General features: G+C 41.3%; 2 protein-coding genes across 3 annotated transcripts in view; one reads left to right on the plus strand and one right to left on the minus strand.

Moving 5' to 3' along the window:
- Window positions 1-712: 712 nt before the first annotated feature.
- Window positions 713-4369, plus strand: pigc (phosphatidylinositol glycan anchor biosynthesis, class C). The gene is made up of 3 exons (XM_049588218.1): window positions 713-796; window positions 2188-2419; window positions 2518-4369. Exons 2-3 carry the CDS (start codon window positions 2192-2194, stop codon window positions 3172-3174), a joined length of 885 nt encoding a protein of 294 aa, XP_049444175.1. The 5' UTR covers window positions 713-796; window positions 2188-2191; the 3' UTR covers window positions 3175-4369.
- Window positions 4370-6075: 1706 nt separating this feature from the next.
- dnm3a (dynamin 3a) overlaps window positions 6076-12034 on the minus strand; it is a 29138-nt gene continuing 23179 nt past the window's right edge. The window contains exons 18-20 of one of the 2 annotated variants that reach the window (XM_049588153.1): window positions 10996-11219; window positions 10753-10911; window positions 6076-6481 (exon numbers count right to left, since the gene is read on the minus strand). In XM_049588153.1, the coding sequence (XP_049444110.1) occupies window positions 6448-6481; window positions 10753-10911; window positions 10996-11219 (417 nt within the window). In that variant the 3' untranslated portion in view covers window positions 6076-6447. The remainder of the gene's footprint in view (window positions 6482-10752; window positions 10912-10995; window positions 11220-12034) is intronic. The other variant, XM_049588152.1, reaches the window with a different exon arrangement.

Raw genomic sequence — 12034 nt, forward strand, 5'->3', positions numbered from 1 at the left:
GTATTTAAACAGTCGGCGTGATGAGAATAATCACAGGTTACCTTCCTGCAGGCATGCTTTGGTTATTGGCTGGTCTGTCCGCAGAGAAGGGGCCACATATGTTCACCACAGACACCTTGTCAAAGGAAAAGGAAGACGGTGACAGATTGTAACGTTCCTTTTTAAAGAATCCAACAACAGGAGCAGGGCGCAGGAGGTAAATGTAGCATGGTTAATCAGTTTTTAATTCAACAGCCACAACACTCTGCAATTAATCAACTGTGCAACATTCTTAACACCTCTGAATGTATTTATTTAGTCAACTTACAATGCACAGAACTGTACATACTTCTTATACCTATTCTTTTTCTTGACTTTATTCTATCGATGTATATATTGTAGTTACCATTATAGTGTAATACATATTTTATATTTCTGAATGTAACACTAGTTTACACAGTGTAATGTAGCACAATGCACATATTTGTGTATTTTTACACACTTACAGGAGATATATATCTTATTCTTAATATATTAAGTACTGATATTAACATTGTAAAGGTTTGAGATTTATATTTACATAAATCTTTTTCAGTGTCCTATTCTTATTTTTTTAATTCTCTATTCTTTACTTGGTACATCTAACGCCACGACTCTACACACTCTGACACAGTAGGTGGTGGTATGCACCTTTAAAGCGGGTTTGCGAACCACCTTTAAAATCGAAGAAGAAGAAAAGCAGACGCTCTGCTAACCACTTCCGGAAAACTGACAGAATGAGATAGTTGCATACGCGCTCAACAAAATTTCATCTCAGGTAGGCGGAAAAACATTTTGAGATATTTATGGAGATTGTTAGACAGACCGTCAACGTGTTAGTGTTCAGAAACACGCGTGTACACGTGGAATATCTGGTTTTATTGTCGCGTCAAACCCGGAAGTACCGATAGTTTCATGCTAGTAGCACCGGGGTATGTTAAGTTACAGTTAAATCTGTTCAGAAAAGATTGCTTCACCTGACCGCAACACATCACGGATATGATTAAATCTTTCTTTCAGCAAACTGTATAGACTCAAGCTGTTAATGAAATAATTAATGTATTCATTACATTTCAGATAGCCTTTTAGCATCCAAGCTAACAATTAAAATAAGCTCAGACAAATTAGCACAAACTAGTTAAAAGAGATGTCTGCCTTCCACCTGTCATTACACATTAAAATCTGTTTATAAATGATATATATTGGAAGAAGCTCTTGATGACTAATCGTGAATGGGGCCAAACAGGTGTCTTTTATAATTATTTATAAGTATTACCCTGTCAGTTACTACAGGAAGGAATAGCGATAATAAAGACTTAAACACTAACTGCTCTACTTTAAAGACTTAACATTCTTATGGGACAATGTGTGGTGTTTGGTTTCTTTAAAACCCCACGACAATAAGACATTTTTTGGTATAATAAATTCAGTAATGCCATTGTTTTATTCATAAAAGTAAATTTAGCAATAAAAACCCCCAACTTGTTTTGTTGTTTTCCCACAGGATGTTGATCAATATACAATAAAAAATAAAAAAAAATATTAGTAAGCATGAACAACTCTCTCTCAAATCCAAAATCAAGAGCACTAAAACTCAAATTTGTGATATCATAGGGTGTAAAATCTGGAGCTGCTCCACAGAGAGTGAATTGGGAAAGATATTGTAGATGGCACTGAGAGCACTCAGGGGAGTGTTCAGAGTATATGGGGACATTTTCTGTTTCACAACTGAGAACATTATGTTTGAATAAAGCTCATTTGGGTATAAAAATGAAAACAAACATTATGTGCGTCCACAAAATCAGTCTCCTATTCATTGTGTATGGAGCAGCTCCATACTTTATATCCTACGACATCATAGTTTGAGACTTCCTCCTCTGGTTTCTGGCTTTGAGACAGAGTAGCTCATGTTCACAAATATTAATTGAACTTTCCTAGGCCATGAAAATAACATATTAGAATTCTTAATTTAGGTGGCGTTCCCCTTTTAATATCTGTACATTTTCTAATATTTTGGTTGGTGTGATAAACCACTGTCTCTTCTGTTATTGTTCTTCTGCTTGTACAGCACTCTCTATAAAGCTAAATGATGGTTAACTCTGAGCTACTTTGAGTGATGGGTAAGTAAAATCCTCGTCGACAAATCTGACTGTATTTGTGTTTTGTCAGGGTGATGGGGCCAGACAGTGCCCCAGGTCCAGCTGTGTCCTGGCGGAAGGTGCTGTGGGAGCGACAGCCATTCCCTGATAACTATGTAGACCAGCGGTTCTTGGAGGAATTACGGAGGAATGAGGGCATCCGGCAGTACCGCTACTGGGCTGTGGTGAGAGAAGCAGGCTTCGTCGGTGAGCAGCTGTCCTGTGTGGCCATTTTTATCTCAGTCTGGCTCTACATGGAGCAGGTAAAGCTTTAGAAAATATGTGAGCACACTGTGCTTTTAATGCATGAAATAGTGTACATGAAATGCATACTGAATCCACCTCTCTGCTGTCCTCACAGGGTCGGCTGTCCCCTGAGACGCTGATATGGACCAGCCTTGTCTGCGCCCTGTTGGGTTATGGACTGCACCAAGCCTTGACGTCTCAAGTGGAATCAGGCTGTGAGCCCCGGACTCGTCTGGCTGACTTACAGAGTGCCACTATTTTTCTTTCCTTCACCTTTGGCTTCTCGCCAGTTTTAAAGACACTAACTGAGTCTGTGAGTACGGACACAGTGTACGCCATGTCTGCTATGATGCTGCTGGCCCACCTGGTGTCATTCCCTTATGCCCAGCCCTCACCCCCAGGAAGCCTCTCCCTAAACGCAGCCCTGTTTGCCTCAGTGTGTTTAGCCTCAAGGTTACCTGGGGCTCTGCACACCTTCGCCATGCTCAGTTGTGCCCTGCTGATGTTTGCACTGTGGCCCTGCTTGCTGCAGAGACTGAGGGAGAACGCACCCATGCACTTTACTGGGGTGTGTGTGGGAGTGTGTATCGGAGGGGTGGGTGGTCTGGGGTCCCAGTGGCCAGGGGGAGCCGTGCTTTTAGCCCTGGCCTTAGGGAGTGTTACATTACTCTGCCCCCTGCTGCTAGTTAGACTGCAGAGGCACAAGGACAACATCCACGGGCCCTGGGACGAGGCTGAGATTCACGAGGACCTCAGCCACTTCATTCACTAGTGGACATTTAATGTGTAAGCCAAGGGAGAATTTTATATGAATTAATTTAATGTCAGTTTGCAGTGTTATGTTGGTGCTGTAGATCCAAACTGACAGACGTTAACTCTTTTATCACTGGCCCACATCTGCTTGGACAGCCACGACAACTTGTTATACTCTCACAGAGAACATGAAGATGTTTTTAATGATCAAGCTGCTATTGTCTTACAAGTGTTGACCTCAGAGTTTATATGGAAGGTATCAACTAACGTGATGCAGACGTGCATTACTGGACACATTCTAATGCTATGCACTAATTTGATATCAGTGATGTTTTAATAATCTGTGGGAGATGCTCCATGTTTTTATTGTTGTGTACAGTATGTTGTTGGTGTTGTGTGTGAATGGACGGATGCTTAGTCTCGAGCTGAGTGGCTTCAAATTGTAAATGTACAAATTATGATTTTAAAGGATTTTCCCAATACAAAGGAGTTATTAAAAGATCATTTTTACCTGCTACTGTCCAAGTGTAATCAACGATGATTAAAAAATAGCCTCAAACGTATTGTCAGTTGTACATGAGGCTGATTTCATTTTAATTTTTGACAAGCAAATTTAATTTAATTTTAATGGTGTGAACTCTCCTTTCCAATATTCTAGGATTACATGAGTAAATCTGGGAGAAGTCTAGTATAACCTTTATCATCATACAGGGCAGAGAACATGCAGCTCTCTTTCTCATTTAGTTAAACAAAAGAAGAATACAGATTCAGTGCACTAATAGCACAGTAACAAAAGAGCAGAGGTAAATCACACTAGACAAATATGAGTCACATTTGAAAGTAGTTTCACACATTGCTCAAACTCCTCCAGGAAAACAACAGAATACTGCTTTTTATTTCTAAATTTGCTTTCATGAATTTAAAAAAGAAATTGGCTAACAGTTTCCTTGTAACCATGATGCATTCCCGGACACACCCTGGTCAGTGACGTCACCATGGCGTTGCCCATTGATGGAAAACACCTGTTGAAACTGTCACGTTGCCTAAAAACCTCACAGCAGCAGCTCTCTGCCCTGTTAAGACCAGTTATTAAACTTCTACGTCATGTTTAACCTCCTTGTGTCAGTGTGAAGAAGAATGGAACTGTTGTTGCTTTTGTTTATTTTTCATTTTTTTGTTTTGTTTCAATATATTAAAGAAGAGCTAACATTAAATGTCGGCGGATTATCTTGTCTTAATATTCTCCTTCACTTCTACAGAATAAAAACCTTTTGTTAGACTAGTTTTCATGTTCAGAAAACGCAGCATGGCAGCCAATTCATGACGTGAACACAAAATAAAGTGTGCGGCACCAGAGAGCCTGAACGCAGCACCGCCCGCAGTGTGTGATGGACGCTAGGTGTCATACCTTCACCTCTTCTTTCCCCGGCTTGCTGCGAGACGTGACGGCGGGCTTTGCAGTTGGTGTTGGCTGCTGTGGTGGCGCCATTTAGCAGCAGATGACTCTAACACAGTTCAGTCGAGCTGCCTGTGACTGTGCGGCCTCGTTTCTCCTCACAGAACCGCACTTCCACGAAACAAGGAGGGTGCGTCGTAGTAACAGCACGTCACACACTGCATGGTTGTCAGTGGTTGTTTTTTTTCCCTGTCTGTTTGGATTGTGTTTTATTTCCGTGGAGACACAACCAGTACTGGCTCACCAGGGGCCCCCAAACATTTTAAGGTGGGGAGCCCTAAAAAGACCCAGATATAATGAGTTTTGGGAGACTAAACAAAAAAATATATTTGGTATCTGCAGTTGGAGCAGAATGGTGTTAAGATTTTTAACTTGAAAATGCATTTCCTAGATTAAATGTATGTGCATGCTGACAGCTTCACTTGCAAAGCACTGCTGAAAACAGGATTCTGGAAGCACAAATGCACTGCACTGCTGAAAAACCTAAAAACTGAAGTGCAAAACTAGCAGAGTTGGACGCTGAATTGCATGACCTGAAGAAGCTACAGGCTGAAATACATTGTAATGTTGTTTAAAAGTGGAATTTGAGATGAATTACCTGAAAGAGAAAAATGCTTTTTACTTTAAAAAGCATAGAAGGTGGGAAAAGTGTTGAATACAAGCAGAAATGATAATAAATATCATAACGTTTTCACATTTAAATGTTTTTTTTTTGTTTGTTTTTTTTTTAAGTGTGCAAAAGTAGTAGTTGACTGAAAAATATACGTATAATTCCTTGGTGTCCTGGTTAAGGCTTAAATAAAGTCTAGGAAAAAGTATGCAGAAGTGGAGTAGGTTAAAAAAGATTTTGAAGGTTTGTTTTTTTACCATTCACTGCAAATTTTATAAGAGCTGAAAGACATCGCACGAACAGCTGGAAGTTAAACTGTAATACTGTCAGAGCCGGAGGTTGAGATGAATTGTCTAAAAGAGCTGAAAGAAGAAAAGCTTCGTATTAAAATCACTGCATTTTTAAGAAATAGTGAAGTACAAATTGCAGAAAAAAATGTAGTAAAAATTGCAAAAAAAATTGCAGAAATGCCTCAAAGAGTGGAACAGTTTAATATTTAAAAGGTTTCTGTAGTTAGAAGTATGCAGAAATATCATGTCAGGAATGTCGTAGACCAAAAAACGTACAAAAGTAAAATAATAAAGATTTGAAAAACAATACTGTGAATGTTGAATCTGCACTCACATAATATGAATCAACTGAAAATGAGTTATCATTTTGCTGGGGACCCTTGCAACATCCCCTTGGTCTCCTGCATGTCCTTGGACACCACTGCTGTTGGCTAAAGCAAGTAAAGGTTTTTTTCCCAGGCTAGGTGGAAATGCTATGGAGAAACTAAAATTAGTAATAAATAGATTAAATTGACAGCTGCCATAGAAAACAACTTCTTTAATCTCAAACCTTTAAATAATGAGAAACCAGGATACATGTTCAAAAATAAACCTGTTTATTTAAAAACAGTGAAAATAGTGTGTGTGTATTCTCTTTTAGAAGAACAGTTCAAAATTGGGATTTCTATTTACACAAAGTTCAGGCACTTGAAGAAAGTCCGCAGACGGTCGAGCACATTCCGGCATTTATGGCCGGTGATAATATGTACAAAACAGGCTCAAGCCTCAGTGAATTTTGCAGACAGCAGCTCCCGGAGGAGACAGAGAGAAGCCCAGCATCGTGCTTCAGCTGGATTACACATCACACAGGTCATGAGTGTCTCTGGGCAGCAGTGAGCTGCAGCTGGAGGGATCACTGGGGTGGATGGGTAATGGAGTTCTGAGGACAGAGGACTGTTATTTCACGTTTGGGATAGCTGGAGGTTGTCTCCTGGAGAGAAGATCAGATCAAAGATATTACTATAAGGCTCAATATGGTAACAGTATTAACAGGACACCACCTTAGAGCTCTAATAAAGACTGTAAACTACTGTCTAACTATGTCGATCACATGCAGAGACTCGTGACTCATAGAGTGCCTTGCTATTCAGCTGGGACTGAAAATTAGGTTTTCAATATCTGCCTTTCATTTGCATGGTTTTAAGAAGAAGAAAATGATAACTTTAATCAGAAGGTGTGGTCTGTAATTGTAGCTTTATAAACTGCAGAGCTAACTATTCAATTTTAGAGATAATGTCTGATCCCTAATCATCATAATTTATAAGTCTACTGTCGCGCTTCTGGTAAAGAATTAGAGTTGTAAAAGAAATACAAATCTTTCAGGTCCATTTCTGTGGCTGCTTCAGGTGAGTTTTAATCGCTGCACAGTGAGGACCTAAGTTCATAACAAAGCTGTAGACTTCTCAGTGAAGATCGACACACAAGAGCGAAGATTTATCCTATTACATCAAGACGAGACTAAAACACCTGGATGTGGGCGGGGTGAATCAAAAGGTCTGACAAAGGTATAACAGAACTCAGGATCCAAGACAGGCTAATTAACGATACAACCTGATTCAGTCTGCCCTGGTCCCTTCAACAAATCTGCTATTGTTACGTCTCTGTCTGCATGTAAGTTCAAGAAAGCTTTTTAAAGACTACATCCTGCAGTATCTCAAAGACGTTACACACAGGCATCTGTTAAAACTATAGTTGGTAACTTTATTTTAAATAAGTTTACCGAAACTGTTACTACACTCACAGAGCACATCTGTGAAGGCATCATATTCACTCTGTTGGCTCGTCGCCATACACTGCATATAATAATGAACATAGCTACCATCATGTCGCCCATTGTTTTGTGGACGGCTGTTTGAGCCCAGAGTTCAGCATTTCAGCTGTTGCCGTCTTGGTTTTTTGAGCCAGAAGTGTCCATATTTGGACGAGAGGGCGGAGCTATAGAGGAGTGAGGGGAGGATCTGACTCAGAATGCAGCGATGCCTCGCAGACAGCCTGTCACTCAAGCAACCACGCCCTTCCATAATGCATAAGCTTTAATAAAAGGTAAATGGGTCAGTTATATAGAAAATGCCCCCTGTACAGTCATTAATGTTGAAATTAGCTTTAGAGACCGAAACAGTTTTAACACAAGGCTGTAAACATGTTTTTTCTGCTGTAAAACTGGTCATTAAAACATGCAGGTCTTTGTGGATTTACTCTGTGTTTTTGGAAGCAGCCTTAAGTGGTCATTTGATGAACTTCGTTTTTGGCACGTCTGCACTGGCTTCATTTTTCAGCTTCAGAGGTTGCCATTGGCTCCCTGTCAACTTTTATTTTGGCAGATTCAGCATGTTGAATCGGTAGCCCTTTTTAAATCGGAATTGTGCAAATTTGCAGGAAAGCTCAGTCTTTTTTCAGCATTGGCAGTATACAAACAAAATCGGGGAGTGCAGCAAAATGCCGCCTACCTATTTTTGTTTAAACAGAATGTGCCTTTTTCGGGGCAATGGGGGGCGTGAGCAAGTAACAAAACGTGTAGCTCAGCGTGTGACGTAAACAGTGACGTGGGAGGGAAGCCGCGGCTGGTCAGTCCTTCGGTGATTCTCTCATAAGTCGGCCCGTTTTTCACCGTCCCCGTCATCTGACGGTTAATGGCCTCTTCGTTTGTGAGGACAAGGAGGGCGCGCAATTCCTTGTCTCCCCAGTTGCTCATCTTTACAGTGTCTGTCAGGTTTGTGTTTCCCTCTTGCTACTAGCTGCTCGCTAATTCCTGCTATCAGCTGTTTCCTGTTAGTCGACCGCCAGTTGGTTGCACGTGCAGCGTCATCAACAGCTCCTCCCACAAGTCATCAACAGCCCCTCCCGTTGCGGAAGGCCGCCTCGTTCTGTTTAAACCAAAAAGGTTCCACCAATATGTCTACCCTATGAGGCGGAAAATTGGGCACCTCGGGTCAACTCGCCAATCCGGCTCTGTGTGTCTAAACGCTTGCAGCTTGCCGGCAAAACTGCCCAACATTCGACGAAAATCTGGCAGTGTAAAAGGGGCTAGTGACAGCATCAGCCGAACTTTAATTAGCAGTTCAGCTCAGCGCACAAGAAGACAAATGGAAATGAGGAAAGTAAACAAATACTAAAGTCAAGAGGGAGTGAGAACAAAACAAACTTCTTCCATAGGGTAAGATTATTTTTCTGTAGCCATCAAGATCTTTAGCAGAAATGCTTCCTGATGGTTTGTGTATTTGTTCACAGGCACACAGTATATATACTCTGTTCTTTCAACACTGGATTGTGTTGTTAATATGCTAGCTGCCTAACTAGTGTAAAGATGGCCGTCCAGTTTTCCTTTTGAAATGACAAAATAACAGACTTCCTCTGTCTGCTGGTGTGGAGAGTTACCGCCTTTCACGCAGGGGTGGAATGTATGCACGAATGTACGCTAGTTGGCTGTCGGCTGTGGTTTTTCCGGTGTGTTCATGTGAAACTTCTTGGTCAAGGTCTGGCGACGTGAGGCGATGTAGCAGGGGGCTTTTATTGCCACTAGTCCTCTAAAGTCGGTTTGGTGTGTCTCAGCCTTCGGTGTACTGTTAAGCTGTAAAATAAGACCACTGGTCTGACTGGTGGGCGTGCTTGGTACTTGAGTAGACCATTTCCAAAATGGCAGCTGGGTCACAAACCTTCTCATTTTACAGCTAAACAGTATAGTTAAGTTGTGATTGACATGACTGACTGTGTTAGAGACTCCTCAGCTCTGATTGGTCGTTTTGGTGTGCTGGAGCACTTTTTTCAGAATATAGTGACAGTTTCAGCAGATATGACATTGTATGTCACATTGTATATGCATTGTATTGACATGGTATTTTCATAAAAGTAATCAAGTGTAGCTTTAATCAGTCTAAAACAGTTTGTCTCAGCAACATGAGGATAAAATTAAACTGAAACTATTAGGCAAAACATTTTTTCTACAGAGTGAAGTTTTAATTGGAACATTTTAGCATTAAATGTCCATTTACCACTTATTCCTAAGTGAATAACAACTTAAAAACACAGGCCTATGTCTCCACTGCAGCTATAAACCTGTGTTGCCCTTTAAATGAACTTTTCATTTTTTATTTTTTTTTTTTAAATGGCCTGTGGTGTAACCTTTCCGTTGACCCCCGGATTAGAGGCATGTTATGAAAGATGTGAAAACTTGCGAAAACTATTACATGGAGAATTATATGGGGTTTGGCAGTGTTTGAAAGAAGAACAGCGAAAAAATGAGTGAACAAGGGTGAGGAAATAGTGATTACTTGAGATTACTATAATATAGGTGAGATAGCAGTTGGTTACAGAACAAGATTAAAGAGATGCACTATCTAGCAAAGAGCTAATCCAGATGTTGGAGCACTGTGATTCAAGGTTCACAGTTTCCTGCTCACAAATTTCCATGTACATATTTTTTTGTATTTCTATTTAGCAGGATTTTTTTTTTAATTTCCCATAATGCCAACTTTTTAATTGTGACTTAATTAATGATCTGTACTGTCAACAGACTTTTCCGTGATTTGAATAAAGATGGGGAAAAAACCTGACTTGAAGAAGTAAGCTCATGCCCCATGTACTGTATATCTATAGGGGAGAGAGACTGAGTAAGGAAAAGAGGCATAAGGTTGGATGGAAAGACTCAGGAAAAACTATGCGGGAAAGAACCTAAAGAACCATTGGAGAGCACAGAGGAAATGAGGCAGAGAGAAAAAGGAGAGACAGGCCAAAAGCAGGGGAGGAACCAGTGAAAGAGGAGAAGTGAAGAAATGTACAAGAAAAAGAAGAAGGGGGGAAAAAGGAAAAATAACGGTTATTGCATGAGGGAAACTGGGGAGGGCAATAAAACAAATGCATGCTAGGAGAGAGAAGGGAAAAGGGGGGGGATGAAGGACAGAGAGAAAGATGAAAACTTGACAGAGCGCTCAGTCTGTTGTCTCTGGCTCCAGTAGAAAGCTGCACAGAGAGAAGTCCTGTCTACTGAGGCTGATGGGAAAGAGAATATGAGAAACACATTTTCCAGCAGACCCCCACCCAGCTCAAATAACAACTCCCTCTGCCCCTGTGTCTCTGCAGCGCAAGGCTTGATGGTGTGTATATGAGTGTGTGTATATGCCAGTGCAGTGTTTGAGTGACAGACTGGAGGTCATAGTAATGTAACAGGTCAGATTTCAGGCTGTAATTGTGTGGTTTCAGCGTCACCTTGGTACACTAGGTGGAGCACGGTGGTGTTGGCGAGCGAGCTGATGAAGGCCGTCAGTGCTCGGGGAAGCATTGTGAGTGGGCACCCGAGGGGCAGATGGGGCATGGCCACGAACTGTTGGCCTGCCACTGGTCGGTGACTTTTTGGGGAGTGTCGGGCTGGGTGGAGAAGAGAACCTTCAGTGAAAGATATAAGTAGCATCCATGTATCGCTGTAGTTTAACTGTGTGTGTATGTCTGTACCTGGGGGGCTGTATCCAGGAGGAGTCTACAGGTGGAGGCAGAGGAGTAGTGCAGGTGGAGGTAGAGAACTTTCCAATCACATCGAGCGCCTCCTTCAGGGCAGCGTGCTGGCGGAGCACCTCCTCCCGGTGCCGCTGCTGCTCCGGTGACTCATCCATCAGCGCAGAGCATTCTCCCAGAGCGTAGAGCTGCGCCAGGAGCTCAGAGCTAATGAACTCCTTCACCTACGGAGAGAGATTATAAACAGCTGTGACAAGTCAAAATGTTAGACTTTGTAAAGTGATATTTTACCCTGATTTGGGATTATGGATCGAAATTCTTCATGAGGTGGTGAAAATCTTTTTTCTTTCTATGGTCTCTTGTTTCTTTTTCAAGCCACTGAAATAAGTTCAAATTGTGTCTCAAATGGCAAATGCTCGTATGGTAGACAAAGAAGTACAGATTCTAATAGCCAAGCTATGAAGACGATTAATGCCAAACAAAGACAAGGAGCTTTTGGTTGGTAACAGACGAAAGACAGAAATGGAAAGAAAAAAAAGGAGGAGGAGTTAGGGGCCTTATTACAGAAAAATATCCTAATTGCAATATTTTAACTTAAAGGTCCAGTGTGTAGGATTTCGGTGGATATAATGGCAGATATGGAATATAATATTATGGGTTTTTTTTAAGTGTAAAATGACTTTGTTTTTTCCATAGAGTGAACCGTTTATATCTACATGGAGAGTAGGTCCTCATCCATAGAGTCTGCCATGTTGCACCGCCATGTTTACAGCAGCAGCCCAGAGTGAACAATTCAAACACTGGCTCTAGAAAGAACATTTGTGTTTTTGTGTCGGCCACCGTAGACACCAGTCCCTCTATGATAAGCAGTGTTGAAGCAACACTGGTTTATAACGTGAAACTGCTTTATTCATCATTTGTACCAGCTTTAATCACTTGGCCTGTTTGTTTTAGAGAGGAAGAGACCTCTGCAGATAATTCAGCCTCCACTAAAAACCTCCTGAACAATGGACACTGAAGGAATTCTAACCAGGAGAAG

Source organism: Epinephelus fuscoguttatus, linkage group LG10 (genome assembly GCF_011397635.1).
Source record: "Epinephelus fuscoguttatus linkage group LG10, E.fuscoguttatus.final_Chr_v1".
In the NCBI taxonomy this organism is placed as follows: Eukaryota; Metazoa; Chordata; class Actinopteri; order Perciformes; family Serranidae; genus Epinephelus; species Epinephelus fuscoguttatus.

Excerpts from the sequence above, each read along its gene's own strand:
- pigc (XM_049588218.1), top strand. The coding sequence starts at position 2,192 with ATGGGGCCAGACAGTGCCCCAGGTCCAGCTGTGTCCTGGCGGAAGGTG. Across the intron at positions 2,420-2,517 it reads TCTGGCTCTACATGGAGCAG|GGTCGGCTGTCCCCTGAGAC; the intron begins GTAAAGCTTTAG and ends CTGTCCTCACAG.